The sequence below is a fragment of the Polyodon spathula genome, chromosome 12 (genome assembly GCF_017654505.1).
Source record: "Polyodon spathula isolate WHYD16114869_AA chromosome 12, ASM1765450v1, whole genome shotgun sequence".
Taxonomy (NCBI): Eukaryota; Metazoa; Chordata; class Actinopteri; order Acipenseriformes; family Polyodontidae; genus Polyodon; species Polyodon spathula.
In genome coordinates this window covers 30,589,639-30,615,344 of record NC_054545.1, presented here as the reverse complement: position 1 = coordinate 30,615,344, position 25,706 = coordinate 30,589,639, and the positions used below count along the sequence as shown (strand labels likewise).

The window sequence follows — 25,706 nt, the reverse complement described above, 5'->3', positions numbered from 1 at the left end:
CACAATGACAAATTAGAAAGAAAAAAAAAATAGCAAAACAGAAAACACAACAACAAATTGAAAAACAAAACAGCAAAACAGAAAACACAACGACAAATTGAAAAACAAAACAGCAAATCAGAAAACACAACGACAAATTAAAAAAAACAAAATAGCAAAACAGAAAACAAAACGACAAATTGGAAAACAAAATCGCAAATCAGAAAACACAAAGGGCAAATTGAAAAACAAAATAGCAAATCAGAAAACAAAGACAAATGGAAAAACAAAAGAGCAAATCAGAAAAGACAACGACAAATTGGAAAACAAATTAACAAATGAGAAAACACAACGACATTAACACTAAACCGGAAAGGGAGGGGAGATAGGCAAAAGTGTTCCACGTCACTGATGGGAGGAACAACATGTCAATCACCGCTGCGGAACTTTGGGCGGAAGCACCTAGAAACTAACCGTGGTAAGTCACTTTTTTCTTGTTTGAATTTTAATAATGTTTTGTATTCCTTTATTTCAAACTAGTTTTACTAATGGAAGGACTAATAAAAATATTACAATTCGCACAAGAAAAGGTGACTTACCACGGTTAGTTTCCAAATACTTCCGGCCAGAGTGCTGTAGCAGTGATTGACATATTGGTCCTCCAATCAGTGACGTGGAACACCTTTTGCATATCTCCCCTCCCTTTCAGGTTTAGAGTTGATGTCGTTGTGTTTTCTCCTTTGTTAATTTGTTTTCCAATTTGTCGTTGTGTTTTGCAATTCAGGGCTACCGTAGTACGTATGCTACAACACCATCGCACAATTCCATGTTTACAATGACAATGTGACAGTTCCAGTGGTGAACGCTAGGCTAATGCCTTTCGGGCAGAGCAAACCTGTCGGTATACTTTGACGGAAAAAAGGTTTCTTTAATTAAATATTACTAAACATTCTGTGTGTCACTTCGAACTGCCAAACGAGCAGTAATAGGGTAACAAGTCACAGAATCGGAATTTTGTCAATCATCGGTGTTGTGAATACCTGCGGTCAAGGCCGGATTAACCTTTTGTGGGCCCCCATTTTTCCCCTTGTAATCAGGGGTTTGGGGAAGCGATGTAAAAGACTGGAGCTCGAGACAGAAGTTGTCTTTCACACAGGTTACAATAATTTACAATATTTACAAGTTTGGGTTGCAGGTGCACGTGGCTGCCACTAGGGTACCAGCAATGGTACTCCTAGTGCAGAATGACATACACAGAAGTGTACCTAAAATAAATTATTAATACAAAACACTGTCAGTAAAAACAGCTAACAAAAGTAAAAGCTGGCCAAAACATCAGCCATGCGTTGCACCCAACTAAATACCTTTTCACCCTTCACATTTTTCATATGAACTACCAGGGCTTGAATTTTGTATGTAGGACCGTGTTTCATATTAAACTGTTTCGTTAAATAGTCGTGTTGGAAGAAGTGTTTTGTGTATCACAGACATTCGTTAATCACGCCTTAAACGTCATATATTAAGGATGTTGATAAATGATTGCAAAATGCAGCCGGCAACTGCTGTGCATCACCCGTAATTCACCTGAGACACGGATCTGCCTGTGGGCTAATCTCATTTTACGCATTATGCCAGGGTAAACAGTATTTTGACAGGATACAGAATTCGTTACACCTGCGCTGCACACGCGCAGTTTCGGTTGAGGTATTGTGACTGGGCAGCGCTGTTTGTCTGATAGAACAAGGCACTCAACAGTATAAATATTAAGGTACATAAATAAAATATAATACAAATTTGATAATATTATGATATACTATCAGATAAATCAGCGAGTTACCCAAAAAGACGTCATTCTGAAAGGACTGTAATCCATCCCAGTTTCGCGTGACTACCGAAATGTAATTATGTGAAGGAAATTATTATTTTTTGCAACGTGTATTTTAATATATATTTCAACAAAGCTCACTTCACAATTGTATATCAGCAGCAACATTTTTAAACCAGTCTTATACTTGAAAGTAAGTGGGCCTGAGATTAAATGTCTAATTTAAAATTTCCATTCCGCAGGCACTGTCATATCTCCGCTGCTTGTTTAGTAAACGCATCTAGATAACATTTGTTTTGTTGTTTAAAAAGAACCAGACGTTAGTGTTTTTTCTCAGTTTATGTATGTAATGGTTCTTTATTTATGTGTTTTTGTTGTTTCTTCTGGGAAATCAACAACAAACTTAACTGACTAACTTAACTTACCACGTATGTATTGCTATGGCTAGAATACATTTTGTTCATAAAACAAGTTGTTTCAAGAAAGCGGTTTTGTTTGAAATTAAAATTTGTGGTTGATTAAAAAAAAAAAAAAAAAGTTTTACTGCAATGGTTTATTTTACTGCAATATTACTGCAATGGTTTATTTGTAATAATTTCTTTTAGATGAAAGATTCTGGAACATATTGCCAGAACCCTAAGGAAACAGTGCACCTGCTGGAGGACTTTAACAAGGATTTAGAAAAAATGATAGAGGATATGGAAAAAATATCAGGTAGATAAAATAAACCTTTCAGTAGTCTGACAGTGACAGATCGCCAGGACTGTTGTTTACTAAATATAAACTGTATATACATGGTCAGCACTGTAGTTGTGTATAGTATTTAGGGTCATGATCGGTATTGAAGATCTAGTCCCACATGTTTAGTTATTTATAGTACACAATGACAATGTCTCACAGATCTCCAGACATTAATTTGCTGTCATAATCCCCCAGACTGTGTATTACAATATTTGTTTAATAAACACCTCCCAGATCCCATGTACTGGCTAAGTTAGAACTACATGACATGTTGACTCCAGAGATAACTCTGAATTTGCAGTGCTGGGTACTGCATGAAATCTTTTTACATACTGTTAATTGCTCACACTTTTTATGTTACAGTGAGTGTTATACAGTAGGACAGGAAAATAAATCTTTGGGTTGAATTTAGAAATTTAGATATTTTAAATACATTTTTAGTAGAAACATTTGCCATTGGATTTTAGTTTCTACTTTCAGCACTATTGAGGGTTTAATCGTTATTGACGATAAATCTTTGTGTAGCATGTGAAGACTTCTCGAGTATTTTAGGTTTGTACTGTAAAATGGGCTTCTTCTTAACAGTAACCTACCCTGTTTGTTTTAGTGCAAGTGACCTGGATGGCCTATGACATGGTTGTTTTGCGTACAGACCCAGAAGTGGCCGAGTCCTTGGGGAAACTGAAAGACTCATTTCTGAAATGCACTGCAGTGTTAGAGTCAAACTGGCAAGATGCTATTTTGGAATCCAAAGAAAACGACGTGGCAGACACTATGTAAAATATATCTCTACTTGGCAAATGTATGAATGATATTAGTAGAACATATATTTTTGACATTTTCTAGATTTCTAGAAAATGTCTCGAAAAAGATTGAAAATGTAATGGTTTTCAAGAATTGTAACATTTTGTGGTGTTCATTTTTGTGCTTTATTAAAATTAAACAGATTAAAGAAACATGTCTCAGGTCTCCATACTTATTATCTATGTCATTAATTTTTTTATGATGAGTTTTTCAGGTTTTTAAATGTATTACTTCTCACTCAAAACAAATATCTTGCCACAAAGAGTTTTAGCTATTCATTCTTTAAGCAGTTACTGATAGGTTTATTAGCATTATGTAGCATGACACTGTGTTTTATGCTTTTATTTCAACCTGCTTGTTACTTGTCTAGTGAAGTAAAACCAATCATTTGTTCTTATTACTAGTCCCAGGTTTCTCTACTTCCATGAATAGGGAAGAAAGTTTAGTAAGAATTTGTTTACTATAAAAAGTTTAAACAAATTTTAATATTTTTTTTACCAACGATCATTAATGAGTTTTTATCTCTTTCATTATAATTTATGTAAATAACTTGTTAAGAACATTGCTTAGTGGCATTTTATGAGCAATACTATTAAAGGTACAGTTATTATGGAAGTTCATTGTATTAAACCATTATTGGTTGGTTCTGGTTAAAATAACCCCCATACATTGTCCAGGGGTGAGGCAGTTGGAAATGATAAGTTGCAAAGCTGCTGATGACAAGTGGAAAAACACTAAAGATTAAACCTGTCATCTCTCCCAAAAACATGTTTGTGTTGGTTTGACATATGGTCAGGGTATACATATGTCCAAATGAGTCTTGCTGTACTGTTATAATTAAAATGTACAGTACTTGGTAAAAGTATAACACCAGACAATTAACGACAGACATACAGTGACTCTCAGAAGTATTCACCCCCCTTGGACTTTTCCACATTTTATGGTGTTGGATTTAATTATGAGTTTTTTCCACTCATCAACACAGAAAAAGTCCACAATGTCAAAGTGAAAAATAAGATCTACAAATTGATCTAAATTAATTACAAATACAAAACAGAAAATAATTGATTGCATAAGTATTCACCCCCTTGAGTCAAGATTTGGTAGAGGCACCTTTGACAGCAATTATAGGCTAGAGTCTATTTGGATAAGTCTACCAGCTTTGCACATCTGGACATTGCAATTTTTGCCCATTCTTCTTTGTAAAATTGCTCAAGCTGGATGATCAAGTTGGATGGGGACCTTTGGTGAACAGCAATTTTCAACTCTTTCCACATATTCTCAATTGGATTGAGGTCTGGGCTTTGGTAATTGGTGTGTCTGGTGTAATTTATGTGTTTGGTGTTATTGTTCTTAAATTCCAGTGAAGACTCAGGGATTGCAGTGCAATCTGATTGTGTGCTTCGGCCACCCAGACAAGATGGAGGCACCAAAAAGAAAGGAGGAGGGCTACGTCCATCCCAGGATAGTATTAGAACAAGAAACAGATCCAACACAGCTCTGAAGAGCTGTTGGTGTAGTGCATGTAAATTCAGATTATTTATAACAGGACAGTCTAAGATATGAGATGTAAAATTGAAAAAATGTTTTTTAAAATAGATTTTAATAAAAAAAAAAAACTAAATATGCAGTACAAGAACACAAACAATGAAAACAGAACCATACCTAAATTCACAAGAAAAGCAATTGTAATATGTGACCCACAATCGAAGCCATTAGTGCAAGTACTTGATAGGTTCCATTTCTTAAACTAAGTACACAGGTTATAGTTACAATAAGAATGCTTTGATAGCTTTAAGTTTCAGTTCATTTCCTATAGTTAAACAACTTCCAAAAATGTATTAATTACAGCCAGTCTACAATGTTGTATAAACATCTTTTTAAATACACTTCCTTTAACACTTATTGGCATTATGATATTCTATTACAATATTAACATGTGCTAAAGAAACACATATCTTATTGATCAGCACATGTTCTTTATCTGTTAGTCATCCCCTGTAGTGAGAATGATATATTGTGATGAGTGATACATCTCACTTGGGTAGCCTGCTACGCAAGCCAGCTCAGTTGTACTTTGTTTTAAATAAATGTACATGTTTGTTATTTTTGTTAAATTAAAAAGTAAAATGTATTTATTGTGAAACATTTTAAAAATAATTAGTTCCACTGTATGCTTCAAAGGTAGGTATTTCATAAATACTGTGTACTGTGCACACTAGAATCAAATGTATAGCTCTGTACAGTCATTGCACTACACTCACTGGAAATAAGTGAGAGATCTGTTTAGGATACCTTGCCCTTATGCTCACTGCATGCTACTCGTATCCTGCTGGATAGGACAGACGGCACTGACTTTTCTGCCCTGAACCGCGGTTCTTCCCATCAATCAGAAGCAAAGGGGTCTGCATGTGGTAGTCAATAATTTCACTCACTGAGTTGAAGTTCTGAGAAAAAAGAAAATAAACATACTGAAGTTCATACAGTTAACACATTATACATGACATTTGATATCTAGTCTGAACATTCCATCTGATGGTATGACAGGTATGTGCATAATAATAACCCATAGTCATAATACATGGAAAGTACCACACAGGCGTACATCTTTTCCTTTGAATCCAGTCCCTAGTAGATAGACGTTTTGCTCTTCTTGGTAGCGAATCTGAATGTTGAACACTTTATTTCTGTACAGCACCATGAGAACAAATGGCTGGACTGCTGACTGCTTGGAGCTGTCTCTAACCAGGAACGCACCGTCCTGAAACAACACCAAACACTATACATTAAGCTGACAAGAATAATACAAATGATACATTTTAAACTCTTGACATGTTTAGATAAATACAAGTTCACTGTGTAAATATTAATAACAACAATATAAGTTAATCCATCAGATAAAGTCTTTCTCAGAGGAAATATTTATTTTTTATGGTGCCTTGTGTTACAGAATTAGTTTGGATAGCTGAATTAAACTTGGAGGTAAAGTAATTATATTCTGACAAGAAGTGGCCCCTCCCTCATTTACCTCATTCACATTCCTCAGACAGTCCTCTGCATCTGGACGAGTAATGCGGGCCACATACCAGTGTGGATCCAAGTCCTGTTCAAAGACAAGCACAGTCATTCACAGGACATTATTCTCTACACAGCATCCTTGGTACTGTATCTTGGTACTTACTGCTCCCTGCTGTTAGAGCACTAGAGCAAAAAAGAAGCAATCTGTCCAATGCAGTACAAAATAATTATAAAACCACAACAGTGAAACATTATCTGCTCTTCACTAATATATTGCACAACATCCTGGAAATACTCATCCTTCTGGTGAGCACTAGTCAGTGCTACAGCAACTCAGATAGTGTTAATTCAAGATTGGTGAGCACAGAATTCCATATCATTCTGTCAGTTCAATGTCAACCACTACATAAGTTGTTAGTGTTGGTATATGTGATCAGTAGTAATAAGTAAAGACATCTTCATTTAAATCGCTACATAGTAGATCTCTGTGTTCACTGCTTAGCATGCCCATGTATGGTCTGTGTGCTGCCATCCTCCAATCAAATCTGACTAAAAGACATTTTAGAAATATTCATAACATCAATTTTAGCCCTCGTTATGGCCACAGAACTCTTCACTGATTTCGACCGTGAACTCATTTTGACATGTTGATAAGGAGATCCAATAAATCACCATATGTATAGTACAGTGAGTAAATTGCTATGTTCACAAATGTTAGTTTGTGTGTGGTGACCCCTACCTCGTCATGTGTAAGGGGAGGTGCCGGCGCCATGACAGGATGTTGTGATTGAGGAGGGGGGAGTGGTGGCCTTGCATCACTAGGTCCTCTTGACTGAGAGCGGTTAATGTTGATAGCTATAAAAAAAAACAATATATATATATATATATATATATATATATATATATATATATATATATATATATATATATATATATATATATCTATATATTGTTTTATATACATGTACATACAGTGGCTCTCAAAAGTATTCACCCCCCTTGATTCCATGTGATTCCAACATGGAATCAAAATGGATTTAATTAGGAGTTTTTGCTACTCATCAACACAAAAAAGTCCATAATGTCAAAGTTCTAAATTAATTACAAATATAAAACAGAAAATAATTGATTGCATAAGTATTCACCACCTTGAGTCAATATTTGGTAGAGGCACCTTTGACAGCAATTATAGCCAAGAGTCTATTTGGATAAGTCTCTACCAGCTTTGCACATCTGGACACTGCAATTTCTGCCCATTCTTCTTTGCAAAATTGCTCAAGCTCCGTCAAGTTGGATTGGGTCCTTTGCTGAACAGCAATTTTCAACTCTTTCCACATATTCTCAATTGGATTGAGGTCCGGGCTTTCACTGGGTCACTCCAGGACATTGACCTTTTTGTTTTTAAGCCACTCCAGTGTGGCTTTGGCTGTATGTTTGGGGTCATTGTCCTGCTGGAAGATGCTGGAAAATCTTCTCCCAAGTCCCAGGTCTCTGATTCATTGTTGTAACATAATAAAATGTGGAAAAGTCCAAGGGGGTGAATACTTTTGAGAGCTACTGTATATATATATATATATATATATATATATATATATATATATATATATATATATATATATATATATATATATATATATATAATGTGTTTTTAAAGTTATTTCTGTTGTAGTCTGTCTACACTCAGCAGGCCAGATTCAAAGCCAGGAAACTGTGTATGAAGCAGAACAAAGCTGTATTGAATTAGACATTACAGAGACAAATGAACATTAGTTAAAGTCATATATTAATATTTCAGCCATTTTAAACCAAAATAAAAAAGTTTCTTGGTTACATTTTCCAGGGTGCCTTCTTTACCTACAGTCAATCAGCAGGCAACCTGCATTTGTGTTTTATAGTGATTATGACCAAATTCCTCTTGCCTTTCATGCTCTAAGGAGAACATACCTGTCTGAAGTCTGGATGGAAGAGACCCCCCGGGAGGTAGGCTGTCAGAGTGAGAAGAAAGAAGCTGAAGTGAATCAATGGAAAGGTTATGTGTTTTACTAGCTGGCTTTAGCAAGTATTCCTGGAGCCACAAGGAGGTTATAGTGAGTGTGACACAGCTAAAGCTTCTCCTCACAGCTCTGTGAACACATATTAAACCTGACCTGAACTGCCATTGACAGAGACTGTCAGTTGTGTTACATTGTGTGATAGTCATGTGGGTAGATTGAAATATATATTCACTTGTGACTGACAGATTTTAACTCATAAACATAAGATTAAACCACTACACCACCAAGCCATTACTTAAACATGCACTAGTCCATGATGTAAATAAAATGTCCTGGGATTAAATAAGATAAATAAAGTGTAAAAATCAACAGTCACAACTATAGAGAAGTCTTCCTGACACACAGTACATTAACCTGTACCTATTGAGTGTTTTAACTTGATTGAGACAGTTTTTGGCTTAATAAAATCATAGTGTGTTGATGTTAGATGCTAAAAACAGTCGATAGAAAGTATACTACAGGATTATTCTGGTAATCATCAGTGGCTTAGTCGCTCTACCTGTCGGTGTGGTTGTTAGAGCCCATGGGCCCTGGTATTGGGGGAAGGCCCTTTGATCGCAGTGGGAAAGTGTTGGAGTTGAATGGAGCACCCCCCGGCTGTGGGGCAGGGGGCCGCATCAGGGCACCTGCAGGGGGGAAGAATACACAAACAGAACTAGATTGGCAGCAACACTGACAACAAGCCTGGAACGCTTGCAATATATTAGAAGTTTTTTAAATTTGATATCACAAAAAAAGTTAGAATGTACTCACTGTCGTCCTGTGGCTATGAACAAAAAAAGAAAAGTATTTCATTTTTAATGCAAATGAATAACTACAGGAAGAGAGGAATTTTGTTGACGATTTCTTTACTTACTTCATCTCTTCTGTCCTGAGCCCATGGTCTGCAAAAAAAAAAAAATATATATATTTTTTTAAATGTATACATTCATTTCATAACAGTAAGTAAGTTTATTTAATTATATACTGCCTTTCATAAGGCAGTATCTCAAAGAGCTTTACAAGTCAATAAAAACAAAAAAATTACAATAAAATGAATTAAAACAATTTAAAAAAATCAATATTAGTAGATAAATAAAAAGAGAAGAACACTTTTAACATTATGTATAAAATGCTCATCTAAAAAAAGTTTGTAATCTTGATTAAGTGACTCTGTATCTCTAATGTTAGTTTATTCCATAACCTGGGACCATTGTAACTAAAAGCGCTTTTTCCTTTCCTTTTTGTCTTAATCTTTGGGATGGACAGAAGTCCAGAATCAGCCGACCTTAAAGCACGACTAGGTACAAAAGTTATTTTAGATAATCAGGTGTTGGGCAATGTAGTGTTTTGTAAGTCAAAAGTTGGATCTTATAATCAACTCTATATCTTACTGGAAGCCAGTGTAGAGAAGCAAGCACAGGAGTTATGTGGTCACATTTTTTTTTTTTTTTACTAATCAACCGTGTTGCTGCATTTTGAACAAGCTGTAACCGTGAAAAGGTATGGTTTGGTAACCCAGCAAAAATAGCATTGCAGTATCGAGTCTAGATGAGACAAAAGCATGAATTAGCTTCTCAGCATCCGACAATGAAAGACAAGACCTAGCCTTAGCAATATTTCATAGATGATAAAAAGACACTTCGGTGATGTTATGGATATGAGCCTCAAAACATAGATCAGAATCAAATATGAATCCCAAGTTTCTGAATTTATTCAACTCAATTGGCAAATTCCAGTAGAGCACAAGCTGGTTAAACGTGTGTGTGTGTGTTTGTATAAATGAAAGTGATATGCAAGAGATGCAATTTCATCCAATTATACAGTCTACAACTCTTATGGTACAGTAGTGTAGGATGCAGTTGTAATACAGCCTAGATTTTGTTCCAAACTGGCTTTAAAATATGTACATATGTACAATATGTACAAATATGTATACATCATATTGGTAAAATGTAGTTGTAATCTTGTCTGATTGGTATAGAATATAATGTCAAAGGCTGCCTGTACACCAACATTCAATGTGCATTAGAAAGCAGTGCAGTTTACAAAAATGAATATTTAAGACCACTTGAAACTAAAGCTCTGTAGTGGGGGTCTGCTAGTGATTGATTTGGCTGGTGGTGCTGAATGCAGTGGAAATACAGCCTGGGCTGTGTTGTTTCTTGCATGGGCACCGTGCTGGACCCCACCTGGAAGCTGGTTGTCTTCGACCTATGGCTGAGTCGTTCCGGTCAATGGGTATCAGAGGTTTGGCCATTCTGTGCAAGTCAGGAGGCTTCTCTGCTGAGGGTGGCCTTTAAGAGACAATCAGAATAAACACATTTCCAGGGAAACTAGCTGTGGGAGGGGAGGAGGAGGTGGGGGGTGTAGGGTGCAGTCAGTGCGAGGCATCAGTGCGCAGTTTGCAAAATTATACATTTTTTTCTATGCAAAAAATTGGAGAAGAAAAAAAAAAAAAACATGCAGGACTGCTAATTTCCTTTTCACAGATTTCACAGGTTGAGCATGAAAATTAACCAAAAGCATATTCAGCGAGTGAGTGCAGATTGTGCGTGTGTGTAAGAGAGAGTATGTCAGTATGTAATTAATACAGTGAGTTAGCAATCAATACAAGCTATGGACACTGTACATAACCATTTTTAACCATCAGAACAATCCATTCAGCATCCTTTTCTTTTTATAATTACATGAAGACAAGCCGTAATGGGCCGGGAGGTAAAGCTGGTAATTAAAAAATTAAAATTCTAGCCCCTTGCAAAACACAGGCATTGGGTAAAACGTTTGTCTTCCTGACTTACTTTAGTTTTTTCTTCAGAATGTATGCTCAGACTAGTCTGTTCATTACCTTAAAAAAAATATCTGTCTGTTTTGAGGGCGACCCTTTTCTTACAGGTGTGAGATGGGGTGTGTGAGTCAAGATTATATGTATATTTAAACTTTTTCTCAGTCAGGATCAGCTACAATTGCTTTAGTGTCAGCAAAGTGCTTTCAATACGTACAGTAATGTGAATGTCTTGGTCAGTTAATTTACTGACCTGCAAAAATAAATATTGATAAAAATAAAAATAAATAAAAAATAGGAAAAGCTACTTTACTGGCATATTGTATGACTATAATGTTAAGGAAATCAGGACTTCCTACCTTTTGGGTTGTACAAGAGACTGGAATAAAATATATAAAAACATAGGTTAGAAACAATAAGAAAATGAATTAGTAAATATTACAGTATGTTCAATTCTGATACTCTGGAGTCTGAGTTCAACTTATTCTCCCTGTCTCAGGTGGATAGAAGCAGAGATTCATAACTGACTGCTTTGGTCAGGTAGAGGTCTCACCCTCCACCCAACTCTATACTGCTACATTAGCTGAAACATTTGCTATGCTGGATACAGGGGATATTCTAGAAAAGAACAGGGAACCTGAAAGGGTTATGGAAGATCAAAATGTAGGCTGGGACACAAATATAAATACGGAAAAAAAATAAAACAAAATAACCAAACATACAAAAATACAACTTCAACTTTCAGCACTAAGTAACTTTTAAAAAGGCTGAACATTTCAGTGCAATCGATACACATATCAGTATATTAGATAACTTCAGGTCTGCAGCACTGAAAGAGTTGATCTCACCTTATCACCAAAGGGGCGTTTCCCTCCTGAAAGAGAAAAACCAGACCAATAAAAAACAATACGATTCCTTCAACTCAACATCATTTAGAGAAAAAAAAAAAAAAACATGCGGTGGTATGCAGAGCCAAGTTGCTTCCCTCTAAACAGTACTGTGCTACCCACTCACCATGAAGCACTAGGAGAGGGTATGAGCAGATACACCCACACTTACCCTGCTTGGGGGATCCCCTCTCAGGTAGACCTGGTAAACTGTGCTCCATTGTTGTCGGCTTCCTAGTTCTGTCCACTGAGGGAGCTCCTGGTAAACCAGCTATGGTAATAAAACAAAGAAGCTAATAAACAAGACTCCTTCCTTTCTAGTACTGACAATTAGATATATTATATTTCTATAGCATGAATCTACAGAGATGTATTATCTCGTGTCATGTGATATAAAGCTAGTCCCAGACTACTTACGCTTGGGGGGTTTGTAGCCTCTCTCTTCACATTTAGGAGGCATCGTCTGCAACAGAAACGAGAGAACAGAGTAGTATTGAGAAGCCTGGGATTGAGAGAAAAAAGCTTGTGTGTATGTGTGTGTGTGTGTGTGTGTGTGGGGGGGGGGTGCCTGCAGGACATACTCACACTGCCCCTGCTGGAGGGTAGCGGGAGTGTGGCTCCGGGTCTCTGAGGAGGGACAGGAGGCTGGCCAGGGAGAGTTCTCACAGAAGATGCACGACTGCGGTTATCTGGAAACACAGTCAACAGTTGCTTATCCCTGTACAGCTGTAAAGCCCTGTAAGGTTGTCAAAAAGAGACCCTACGTAACTCTAGAGAGCTACTGTTTACCAAAGCAACCCCTGTGTAAACCACCCTCCCTGTTTTACCCCTGTCAGTTTATCAGTCCTATCTCACCGATGTATTCAGAGTTGTTGCAGATGGCCTTAGCGGGCAAGATCTTGCTTTGATGGTCCTCGGGTGGGTCAGAGGGAGGGGGCTCGTAGTCATTGTCACTGTCACCCTTTTCAGACACGTCGTCATTCGGAGATTCGTAATCCCCAACACTGGCAACGTCATCCTCTGCGTCTGGGCTTTCATAGTCGTCTTCATCCTGCAGAACAGAGAGACTGCCACTATATCTTTGTCAATCGTGATGCCAACTCTTGCTCCATCAGCCACAAAAACTAAATGAAGGCCTGAACCAAAACACTTGTCATCTTCACTAAGGGGTTGAATTGATAGCAGGATAGGCTAAAATCAACCACTTGTTATTTTTATACTGAACGTTTTACTCCACACGAAAAAAATGCAATAAGGAGAAGTGGTGTGTTTTTCCAGCTATTTTGTCTTTACTGAAACAATGTACTTACAAATTCTTCCGAATCCCAGCCTGAGGCGTGTTCTTCAGAGACTTCTAGTTAGAGAGTTCAAACATTTAAATAACAGAGTTGTTAAACTCAATAATTCATAGAGGCACGTACAATTTGTATCAACGAGTTTTGATCTTGCAAAACCGCTGTTATGTATTGTGACCTTTCTGGTCAGAGAGCAGATACATCACAGATCCCTCCTGAATAATTTAATTATTTCACCCAAAACAGCTGATCAGATCTATGATAGTGCATAAACAAATAATGAGTTTCCATACCTGGTTCTTGTATTTTATGGACGGTTGGCCTGAGTAGGAAAAAAGGACATAGAGTAAATTTGGTGCAGTTATGAATGAAAGTTGATCATTTAAAATAAATACAGTACGTCGTATACAGAATGTACAGTAGTAGGTTTGATTAGGGTTTTCTACAGAAAACGACATAAACTCACTTTTTGTTGAAGAAGCCCCTCTTCTCTTCCTTTCTGTTGATCTCATGACTAAGTCGGCTTATTAGTCTGTGAGGGAGACATTGAAGAGGATCAGATTCTATCTTGTTTGAGAGCTTACTGTCTACAATTTTCTCTTTCGAACTACATTGCTGGGGTGTTAGTACTCATTATTGAGGTGCTGGGTGACAGTGCTGGAGAGCTGATAGTCACTGCTGTGGTTCTCATTTATTCGATCAGTGACAAGTGAAACCTAACCCCAGCCAGTCAACTATCCTGGCCTTTTATATACTGGCATAAACCTACGCCCCACCCTTCATTACACCACATTTTGCAGGATGTGGTGAATCTTTACATGAACAAGTCATTTAACTTGTTGCATTTTTAGGCTGTCAACCATAAAATTATACTATAATGCTCTTTAAAGAGCCACAGCAAGAGAGAAACAGATGATCCATTTGTATTTTGGTGCATCAGCAATGATTTTAGGAAATCCAAATGGACATTGCTCAACAGTTGCGCAGTTTACTGAATGAAATTATATTTTCCCTATATATATATATATATATATATATATATATACACACACACACACACACACACACACACACACACACACACACACACACACACACACACACATATATATATATTCTCAGCTAACAGTTAATTGGTCTGCAGTAAAAAGCCTACCATGTTTACGTTTACGCACTGGGGAGAATTTGTCTTTACTCTATGCTTCAGTTTTCATGCTCAGACTATGTGCATTTGCAGATTTCCTGTGAAGTAACATAAGGGCACCGCTAAAACTTTTTGTGTGGTGTGGGCCTGCATTTGGGGCTCTGTGTGTGTGTGTGTGTGTGTGTGTGTGTGCAAGCGTGGCATTTAGAATAAGTTCCTGTTATTATTTCCATAAAAGTTTATCTGTTCGTCAGTTGGTTATTTTTGTTTCTACATGTTCACATCACTTTCTGAAGTTGCTGATGTTATTGCAACACACACACACACACACACACTCGCACAAATACCTTGCAGTCACTTAGTTAGTAGACAGAGCCTGTGACAGGAATTTTCCATTAAGCCATCACAGGGGAATGTGACCTTACTGTTAAGAGATTGTAATCACCAGAAACCTACCAAAGCATCTTTGGGGGTTGGGGTTCAGATATGAACAGGGCAATGTATTTTGTGGGAGAGGCCATGTAGGTGTAACTAACAGTGCTATTCTGAGCTTCGTCTTCAACTTTCCATTTACAGCACGGTGACACACATATCTCTATTGTTTGTGATTACCCTGGTAAACACCTATATAATATTGATCTCCAATAGCCTCATGTATTGTATGTGTAGTAATGCAGAGCTTTACACAGGAATTTAACTGCCTGTGAAATTCATTGGACACTAAATAAACTAACACCTCTCTCTGCCCCATGAATGTACACTATATTACTGTAATTATAAAGTTCAGTAAAGCTTAGTGCTAAAATGATTACTGTTAAATCTGGTTGCTTAAAATAGATTTATTTTTCATTACAATAAAATACTGTATTAAAAATGACCAATCAACCACTTAACCAAATATATTGCAGGAAAGCATTTTCCGTATACAGTATAGACTTGCATCCAGCTTCAGTTGCTGACTCACAATCTGTCCAGCGGCAGCCATCTGCAGCTTTATAAGAAAGTAAGTAACCACAGAGAGCGCTAAATGCAGAGCACAACACCCTGCCACTGCAAACTGCACTAACTACCGACAAGCAACCTGTGTCATTTCCGTTGCACCTCACCTCACAACGCTTCACAGAGCCGTCTCACCAGCAACACTCTGTGTGCCAAAGGATTAATGTATTTCCATTGGTAGCTCTCATGAGCATGCAGATATATGTTCAAGCATACAATCATTCCCCAGAATGAAATATGATAATATGAACAAAAGACAAAACAAAATACAACATCTTCATTAGTATTTACGGTGATTGTAAAATGTTTAAGTTAGTTAGTTACAATTTTTTTTTTCTCTCTCCAGCAACAATATAAAGTGTCTAGCTCAACTGACAATATAACCCTATATACTACCAATAATACTCTCTACATCTGGAATTATCAGAATTACTGACCAGTTTGCCAATACTAACAAAACAGCCAATTGACCTTGCAGTAGTTATTACTTCAGTGCTTCTCATATAGACGACATTCTGTGTTCAGTATCCGGGGTCTTTGGCAGTAACCGAATCACTTGTTTTTTGTCTTATTTTTTTAAAAACCTACTAAGAAAGCATCTATATACATTAAACTGTATTATGTATGTCTGATACTTTCACCTTTTCTTTAATTAACACATTACATAACCTGTTTGATAATGTAATATTTAGTAAAAGCCTACTTTAGAGATTTGCAATTTAATTTTTTAACTTCAGAATTCAACAATACATGGCAATGCCTAGAAATTGGAATAATGGCAGGATGTACCATTTCTCCACTGGCTTTTACCATGGCAATGGAAGTAATTATTAGGGCATCAAAATGCATAGTGGGAGGAGAGCGCTTGGCTTCTGAAATGTGACTACCACCAATTCAAGCATACATGGATGACATGACAACAATGCCTACAACAGTACTCTGCACTAATCGGTTATTGGGCAAATTAACCAATAACATTGAATGGGCACAAATGCAATTCAAGCCCACTAAATCAAGGAGCATCTCTATAATTAAAGGTAAAGTAGTAGATAAAAGGTTCTATATTAATGGTGAGGCAATATCAACAGTGTCCGAGAAGCCAGTGAGCAGTCTATGGAGATGGTACGACGGGGATCTAAAGGACACAGTTCATGTGAGAGAAGTTAGACAACAAGCAGTGGAAGGGTTGAAGAGCATAGACAGCAGCATTTTACCAAGCAAACTGAAACTCTGGTGATTTCAGTTTGGTCTACTGCCAAGAGTGCTGTGGCCACTGACTGTGTACAAGGTTGCCTTGACAAGAGTTGAAAAGCCGGAAGCTTTAACCAGTTATGTCAGGAAATGGTTGGGAGTTCCACGCTGCCTCAGTAGAGTGGGACTTTATGGTAAAGGAATACTACAGCTACGAGTCACTGCTATAACCAAGAGGAGTTTAAGTGTGCCAAAGTCCGACTGGAAATGACATTAGTAGATTCATGCGACAAATGCGTAAGGGAGGCAGCACCTGTGTTGAAAACTGAAAGAAAATGGGCAGCAAAGAAAGATGTGGAAGATGCTAAGGTTGCCCTTCAAATCAGTGATGTTATGGGGCAAGGCTCCATACAGCAACACTTTCTTACCGGTTTGTGTATTGTTCTCTAGAGTCCCATACAGCAACGGTTTCTTACAACTACATCATCTTACATCAAGTTAACATCTACCATGCAGAAATGTTGCAGGAATCGACCTACCGCTTTTGGGTGTAAGAAATTTTGTATATATATAGACTTATCTGGAAAGCAGAGATAATGTAGAACACAGAACAGGAAGAAGGAAGCAGCCTTCAATCTGATAAGAATGGCAAACACATGAGCAACTCTTCCACTGCATGGCCACTCACTTACAGCTAGTTCTCTTAAGCTATTTACATTTGCAAGCTGTCAAACAAAAAGGCAAATATATGAGTGCACAGGGCAGCAACAAGCTGTCTATAAATTGTGAAGACTTCTTGTCAGTGAGCCATATCTCTTCTCTGTCTGAGCATATGGGCCGATCTGAGCAGTAAAAGCAGGACTCTTTCGAACTTCTGATTCAGTTGCTTCAGTTGTTTGTTTCAGAATCTAAATCTGGTATATAAGTGCGATGTTATTTCAGGGTAACTAATTACTTCTTGTCTAGGTCACAAGGTTCAAGTCTGGCCATTTCATCTACTCCTTAGCACTGTATTTGAAATATGTGCATTAAAATATATAAAAAAGCAACATAAACAGGGTGATAATATTGTTAGTATTGAGTTTAGTAGTTGAATTGTGTTGTATTCCAAACATAACACCTACAGTGCCTACTAACCTAACACCAAACGTGGAGCCACAGGTGAGATCGTTATGAACTGATATGCATGTCATCTGTCATTCTTCACAATGATTTAAACCTGATTTGTCTTTCTATTTTTACACTGTGTGTCCAGCTTTACTCAAACTATGCTTCTCAAGAGATAAGGAGAGGCTTCCCCAGTACTCACGGTGCATGTAACTTTGGGAACTTCTGCATGTCATTGTCTGACATTTCCTAAAAGAGTGAAAAGGACACATTTCAATGAGTTTGTTGATCTGTCGAATTCCAGTAAATATATTAAGCAATAATACCATACACAGGGCCAGACTAAAATATAACTGGCTTTATGTACTGCTTTATTCCTCCATTCATCCATGCTACTTCATTAATGAGAAAACCTGAGCTTACATTCAATAAATGCTTTATTTAAAACACATACTGGGTCACAAAGAATGGTTAATAAAGCAATCTTTTGGTTGAATTCAGTTTTTTTTTCTTCTTCTATATAGTTTATTTCCTTCATTGAAGTACATATGTTTGTATTATTACACTGGGTGTTTTATGCATTTGATGTCAGGATTTTTTTTGTAAACTAAAATAAAAATCTTTGAACTTACCAAAAAACGAGATCCATTAATGTTATGTTTTTTGACAACCTTATCGCAGTCCTTTATATTGAGCTGTGAAAGAAAAATTCTTAAGTTCAGACTCTTGCACTTGTTTTTTTCACCACAATATTAGAGCATAAGAAAAGCCTGGGAACGAGAAAAGGCTGTTCGGCCCATCAACGTTTGTCCCTTTTTAGCGCCCCATTCTCCGCTACTGTGGGGGGATCAAAATAAAAAATATAGAATTAAAAACGCACCCAGTGTTTTAGATCATACTACATCACCTGGTGTGCTATCCCATGCATGTATAACTCTGTGTGTAAAAAACTGCTCTAAACTTACTTTTACTCATACTGCATGCATGTCCTCTTGTTCTACTCTCTGTGCTAAATCTGAAGTGGTGGGTTATCTTTAACTATACCATTTATGATTTTATAGACTTAATCAAATCTCTTCTTTTTTTTCCTTTTTAATGGATGAAAAGATGTATTTATTTTAGGCTTTCCTCATAGTTTATGTCATTCCATCCTGGGATCAGCCTAGTTGCCCTTCTTTGCATCTTCTTGAGTGTAATGATGTCTTTTTTTATAATCTGTATGCTGGACTTTAAGCTGACACATCCTAAACATATCCGAAACATGGGTGACAAGCACATACCACTGGCTTTATGCTTTATTGACAAGGATCAATTTACGTTTCCATCATCATTAAATACTGTCATCACTGAAAGTTTTGTAACACCAATATTCTACAGGCTGTACCAAATACTGATGCAGCTACTAGCTGCATTCATCAGTAACTAGGGTTACCAGATTTCCAACAATTCATTGGTTTTTTTTCTATTTTTTTTTTTTTTTTTCAGAACATTTCAGGCAAAAAAAAACTTCTTCAGCTGTTTAAAAAGAAAAGTTAACACAGTGCAGTAAACTTGCTGTTGTTCAAGAATTGTAATTATACATAAAATCCAGTGGATGGTGTCATGATTATTAGAATAGAATGCTCATTCCCAGAGGTTCCAAAGTTCCCAGTTTGAAGATAAACTCTTGTTCCTTTTGTTTCCAAGCAGTATTTGTTCCATAGCACTGATTGATCACACAGACTGTGATGTCTTCAGCATTGTGAATACGCTACCTGTAAATACATTCATTCTGAAACAGAGATTAGATGCATTAAATCTTCATTCAACTTTCATGAACATTTTACTTGTACATCTAAATGAATAATCTACTGCATTATCTGCAAGAAATGCATCAAATTGTATATTGGGGAAACTAAAAGGTGTTTAGCACATCAGTTTGTAGAACACTTAAAAGCATTTGCATTAACACCACTGCATTTCCAGTAGCCCGTCACTTGATGATCACAGAAGATAATCAACTAATTATCTTCAAACTGGGAACTTTGGAACCTCTGGGAATGAACATTCTATTCTTATATTCATGACACCATCCGCAGAATTTTTTGTATAATTACAATTCTTGAATAGCAAAACGTTTACTGCACTGTGTTTACTTTTCTTTTTAAACAGCTGAAGAAGAGCTTTTGCCCGAAGCGTCCTGACAATATATATTTTTTTCTTTATCTTTTAAACCTTTTCTTTCATATGCCTTCTATATACTGTATATACCAAGATATAATTAAAAAAAAAAAACTAGACATGGTCCAGGAAGTTAAACAGAATATGAATTATTAAACACATAAGCAGTTTCCTGACTGTATAAGGAATTACTTCTGTTAGTGACTAAGTAGGGGAATAACACTGATGCTCCACCATGACGAAAACCTCTCACGAAAAATGATGTTATTTTTAACACCTTTTTCTCATCAGAAATTGCATTTCGTAACTTGGGGAGACCAAAGAATATCAAAATGGTTTAAAGGCAGTGATAGTAAAAATAAAGTTTTATAGCAGACATGTACAGTATTAAGGAACACTGTAAAAAATATTAGTAAATTCAATGGTAAAAATATGGTAAATAGTGAAGGCAAAATGCCTTACAATTTACCTGAATTTTAACAGCAAATCACCTACATACTAAAAACAAGAAAATATGTTTATTTTTATAGAACATTTCCTTTAAAAAAAAAAAAAAAAAAGACTAAAAATGTTTCTGTTGTTTCAAAGGACATTTATTAAAAAAAAACAAAAAAAAAAACATGTGTAGTTTACAATTAAATACTGTAGATATTACATCTAATTATGTTAAAACTGGATTCCCAGAATCCATTGCGATTGCAATTTTAACAATTATTTGTGTTATTGTGTGTTAAATTGCTACATTGTTGCACAAGTATATCTAAATTTGCAGGTCCTTTGTATTTTTGAGTTTTCTTCATGTTTTGTGTGCTCACCACTCCTGCAGTAGGTCTCGTCTTTGATTGGGCTACCCCTCTTGGTTTTTTCCGTCTCTACCCACCCCCCACCCCCCCTGTCAAGTTTAGTGCTAGTAAACTGTTATTAAGAGTTCATTTGCTAAACTGTCCAAATCTTATTTTTATGCTGTATTTGAAATGTATGTATGTTTTTTTTTTTTTTTTTTTTAAATTAAAAAAATAATATATTACTCTAATGGTAACTGTTATTTATAATGGCAATTGACTGGCAACATTTTTTTTTAAAAATTTTTTAAAATTTTACTGTAAATGTTTTTAAACGGTTTTATTACAGTGTGATACTGTTTTTTATACAGTACATTACTGCCCAGCCAGCTGCCAATTCTTTACTGTAAAAGAGATTTTTTTGTACAGTGTAGGCTTTTATAGAGAAAAGTATTCGGTTAACATTTTTACATTGTAATTATGCACGCAGTTGCATTCAGTAATGTAATCAGTACTTAATTTACAGGCAATTATAATGTAATAGAGGTAACAGTGTTACCCATACTCACTTCAAGGTGTAAATAATAGAACATAAAATTCAAATTGCATGTTACCATGTGGACCCCTTTGGCAGCAGTAAGCCTAAGCCTTGTGTTTGAAATGACAGTGGTCAAAAATGTGGTCATAAAGACCTGGCAACCGCATTCACAGCCTATGTGAGGTTTTTACTGTGCATCCTGAGCAAACAGAACAATGATCTGCTTTGCTGAGACCCTTATAAGGCTGTTTTCTCATGGGAAAGGTCCCAGGTATTCATTGGGTCTGTTTTCAGATGGTTTCCCTGGTTTAAAGCATGCACAGCGTTCCAGGTTAACCATGCCTCAAAGTTCAAAGTGTCATGATTTCAGAGTCGAACACATAGCTTCTGCCTCCCTTTACTGATTCATAAAGAAGTAGCTGACGTGCATGATGTTGTCGGTAGTGATGGAAAATGTGAAATTACATCAAGACTTTTGAAATACAAACGGGAAACTGTTATTTAAAAAGCATAAATGTAGATTTCCATTATGACTGACTTCCTTTGTAACTGGTGTTTGTTAATGTTAGCTAATGATGCATTAGTGGTATGTGTGCTACAAAAAAACAAAAGCAGTAAAATAAGCACCCCCCCAAAAAAAAGGAAAAGAAAAATGACACAATATTCAGAAGAATAATAAAAACTGAACTAAGGCTCATGAAAAGGTTTTAAACTGCTTACAAGTGCAGTGTTTATATCTTACTTTGCGTTATTCAATGTGCATACCATAAAAGATTCCTTTCCTGTTATTATGTGGTATTATAGTATCTTATATTATGTTAATAAATTACAATGAGAGAGGAAAGACCTCAGCACCCCCGACAGAGTACAATGCAGCCTGTGATATACTGTGAATGATGAAAACACGTCTGGGCTCCGAATGGGCCAAGGCAATAAACAATGTAAAAATCCCTGTGTCTTTTTTCCACTCATTTATCAGGCAGCTGTGGCTGGGATGCAGCCATGCAGCTACTCTACCCACCCATTCCAAGGATAGCTCCTTAATACAGACTGGGCTTCTGGTTGTTAGGCTCCTCAAATATTCACAATTGGCTGAATTTCTCTGAGCATCGCCAGATCACTAGGTTGGTAGTTTTGGTTGTTTGACGCTATTATTGCTTTTGTTGGTTCTACTGTACATCTGTTTTTTATGACTCGATCTCAAAAGGTCATTGCCTTATAAATATGCTGCTGATGCTTAGGAATAAAGAACAATAATAATAATATGAAATCCTATTGATAACACTATCATTTAAGAGGCAACATTGTATTGCTGCGTATGAAAACAGTTATTATTTGCGTAGTTAGTAACTACTGTAAACTGTAACTGTATGTGGGGTTACAGTGTTCATAACTGGTGCTAAAAATAATGTGTTGGTGTTAAATGCTTTAGCTGAGAAGCTATTTACTCACAGCTTGTTAACAGTGGCTCATCCATTATAAAAGATTTCCATAGTAAAAGCATAGCAAAGTGTAATAAAGTATAGCGAAAGCAGGGGTAAAGTATAGGTAAATATTGCAAATGATTGCAAGGCATGGTTAAGCATATTAATAAACATGGAAAACTATGGTATAACCAGGGGGAACTAATAGGAAAATGGCAAAAATATACAGCGTAGAAATATTTTGATGCTGCTGCGCTATGGGATTAATTACAAGTACAGCAGCGGGGTGGATGAATAACCCGTAATGAAGTGATTTTACAGGCCTATCCATGGTGTGGTCGATACAGCGAGGTAGCCGTGTACGAGAACAGTGTTATTATCTCTTGTCAGCCAGACACGGACCGCTTCAATCTCGGCAATGTGATAACATTATTATTTGTGAACTACATCTAGTCTGGCGATTAGCCTTTTTACAGAACGTATGTTTTTAACTCTTTCAAGAGTTCCTGATTCCTCTATTCTGCGAGTCACTGAAAAGCTGCAGGTGGTGAAAGAGTTACAATACTTCTCTCTCCCAACCAAATACTATTGAATATGTGTACATGCCAGCCCTACAGCTGTACCCGTGTGTGTATGTGCGTATGAATATGTCTGCATATGTTTGTGCGATCAAGACTTATGTGTGGGGAAGCTCTTTGGAGATTCCAGCAATGGCTAGCCCTGGCCTGCCCTAGACTGAGATTATAGTTTAGTTTTTAACTGGTCATGTTGGTTGGGAGACAAGTGGAAGAGCTGGTTAAACCGATTCAAGAAAAAAACCAAAAAAAACCCCAAAAAACCCCAAACATTTAAAGTACCTTATTTCTAAGGTCAATCTATTGGTGTCTACAATCCTACGTGAATCTATGTGCTGTAAACCTGTGCATCTTTTTTTTATAAACCAGTAAATATCGGTACCAATACAAAACTGCAGGCCACCAGCTCCCCAGCATAACTAAAAGGAGAATTACAGTACTGCAGAATTTGAATATTATTAACTATGCAACAACCCAGGCAGGTAGATTCAAATCAACTAGGCAAGGTGATGAATGTATTGCTTTTCATGTTAAGAATTCACACTGTTAATTAAGCAGGTTCAGTGTTTGCACACTGCCAACGTATCTAGAACATCATATCCCTGCAAGTGCTCAAATTGGACAGTACAGTATACTTTGTATTGAAGCTGTGTGTCACACATGGTGTTGAGGACTATGATTCAGTGGAGTCTAAAAACAATGGAAGGAGGGTCAGTCCCCAACATACATGACACTCTTCTGATTAAGATGTATCCTATAGATAAAACTGAGCTGCCTACCTTTTACATTCATACTAATTTGCAACCCACCACCTCACTCCTCTTCACCTTTGCAGCTGCACCTTGGTTAAACACATTTTCCAATATAAAAGCAGAGGAGTCTCAACAATCATGTCCAAAGGATAACCAATGAGCCCGTTGGCTGGAGGGGGTAATTTAAAGAGACCAATACCAGTCTGACACCTGTCCTCTAGTCCATTAGCTGTCCAGGTTGTTTTTTTCATGCATGGTCATTTTAACCTGCACTGCTTTCTAGTATGCATAACACACTGCCTTTGATTGCATAGTCTGTGTTAGTCTATTTGAATCGCTACACTACAATAATAATAATAATAATAATAATAATAATAATAATAATAATAATAATAATAATAATAATTACACTTACAATTACACTAAGTGTAAACCAAAACCTGGGGTGTAAAAGTAATGTCTGAATCTGAGCAGGATTGTGAACATAAGCCCTCAGTATTCTTTTACTTAGCAATGAACTAAAAACACAAAGAATGCGGCCAGGCCCAGCAACACCCCCCACCCCCCACTCACCACAACGCACACACAAACACACAGCTATTAAACTGAACTCACCGATTTTAGGTAGTCTGACAGCTTAGCAGCATTCCAGTGCATGACTTCGGATCTGCTGGGGACATTGCTGAAACTCATTTTTTAAAGAGCGCTGTATCCTGCTCCCTATACCCAATATATCATGTTCGACTGAGAGGCACAGAGAAAAAGTGGTTCCTGTATCTACTGCACCACCCAGGCTTCTGCTGTGGCGCTGCACAGAGGAAGTGTGTAGGCCGTCAACCATTCGAAAAAAAACAAGAACTAGAACTAGATGAATATACCTTTGCCCTTTTTTAGAAAGAGTGACTTCCTCCTCCGATCAAGGAAACTGTATTCTTAACTTGCTAGTCACACCCAGAGAAAAACACTTTTTTTCCTTTGTGAATTTCTGCACACACGTGTGGTAAGCTAAGAAGGGGAAGTCCAGCCATTATAAAAGCTGCTAAGAACTAACATTTGGGACAGAACATTATAATGCACTGTATATACAGCTGTGAAGTTAAAGTGTAATTACTTACCACCTACACTTGTAATTACTGTAACTTTGCAGTTTTCCATGCTTTTCCCATGGTTATAATGTGCATTTACTGTACCGCACTTTTACTATGCTTTATTACAAGTTGCTTTGCTTTTCGTGTGGTAAACTTTTACAATGGTTATATCTGCTTCCACAAAAGACAAACATGTTGAACTGTGCAGTCCATGGAGCAATTAGCAGCCATTTAAATGACCTATTGAATTGACATTCCAGAATAGTAATATTAGTAGTACACAGTTAAAAGTTTTACAGCATTTGAATACTCTTTCATGTTTAATTATCTGAAAACAATGATAAATCACTATAGCACTGTATCACAGTAGTGGAAAATACACAGGACTCAGTAAAATGAAACCTAACCAAAGTTAAAAACCTGAAGGATTTATTACAGATTTGTATATCTTTTTGGTATTGTATACTCTATAAATTATGTTTGATACATCTGGCACACTTGAACTGGGTACTTTTTGCCTCCAAATTCTGCACTTGCAATGTCTGTTAGAATTCTCAAATATCCCACCTCCTTAATATT

At 36.7% G+C, this 25,706-nt stretch overlaps 2 protein-coding genes across 3 annotated transcripts; one reads left to right on the top strand and one right to left on the bottom strand.

Annotated features, from left to right (window-relative positions):
• Window positions 1–379: 379 nt before the first annotated feature.
• Window positions 380–3,482, top strand: syce3 (synaptonemal complex central element protein 3). Its single transcript, XM_041267288.1, has 3 exons — window positions 380–457; window positions 2,410–2,518; window positions 3,153–3,482. Exons 2-3 carry the CDS (start codon window positions 2,410–2,412, stop codon window positions 3,323–3,325), a joined length of 282 nt encoding a protein of 93 aa, XP_041123222.1. The 5' UTR covers window positions 380–457; the 3' UTR covers window positions 3,326–3,482.
• A 1,493-nt stretch (window positions 3,483–4,975) lies between these two features.
• On the bottom strand, window positions 4,976–24,898 carry LOC121323924 (lymphocyte cytosolic protein 2-like). 2 transcript variants are annotated; one of them, XM_041265259.1, is made up of 21 exons: window positions 24,655–24,898; window positions 18,441–18,503; window positions 18,011–18,057; window positions 13,834–13,899; window positions 13,661–13,689; window positions 13,383–13,423; window positions 12,928–13,123; window positions 12,658–12,761; window positions 12,490–12,535; window positions 12,245–12,343; window positions 12,034–12,059; window positions 11,545–11,564; window positions 10,593–10,697; window positions 9,278–9,305; window positions 9,175–9,187; window positions 8,921–9,047; window positions 8,312–8,352; window positions 7,107–7,222; window positions 6,378–6,452; window positions 5,955–6,110; window positions 4,976–5,796 (listed from the first exon to the last, which is right to left on the bottom strand). In XM_041265259.1, exons 1-21 carry the CDS (start codon window positions 24,730–24,732, stop codon window positions 5,668–5,670), a joined length of 1,605 nt encoding a protein of 534 aa, XP_041121193.1. In that variant the 5' UTR covers window positions 24,733–24,898; the 3' UTR covers window positions 4,976–5,667. The 2 variants fall into 2 exon arrangements, with proteins under 2 accessions (XP_041121193.1, XP_041121192.1); XM_041265258.1 differs by having other exon boundaries at window positions 13,383–13,426; window positions 24,655–24,897.
• Window positions 24,899–25,706: the final 808 nt, after the last annotated feature.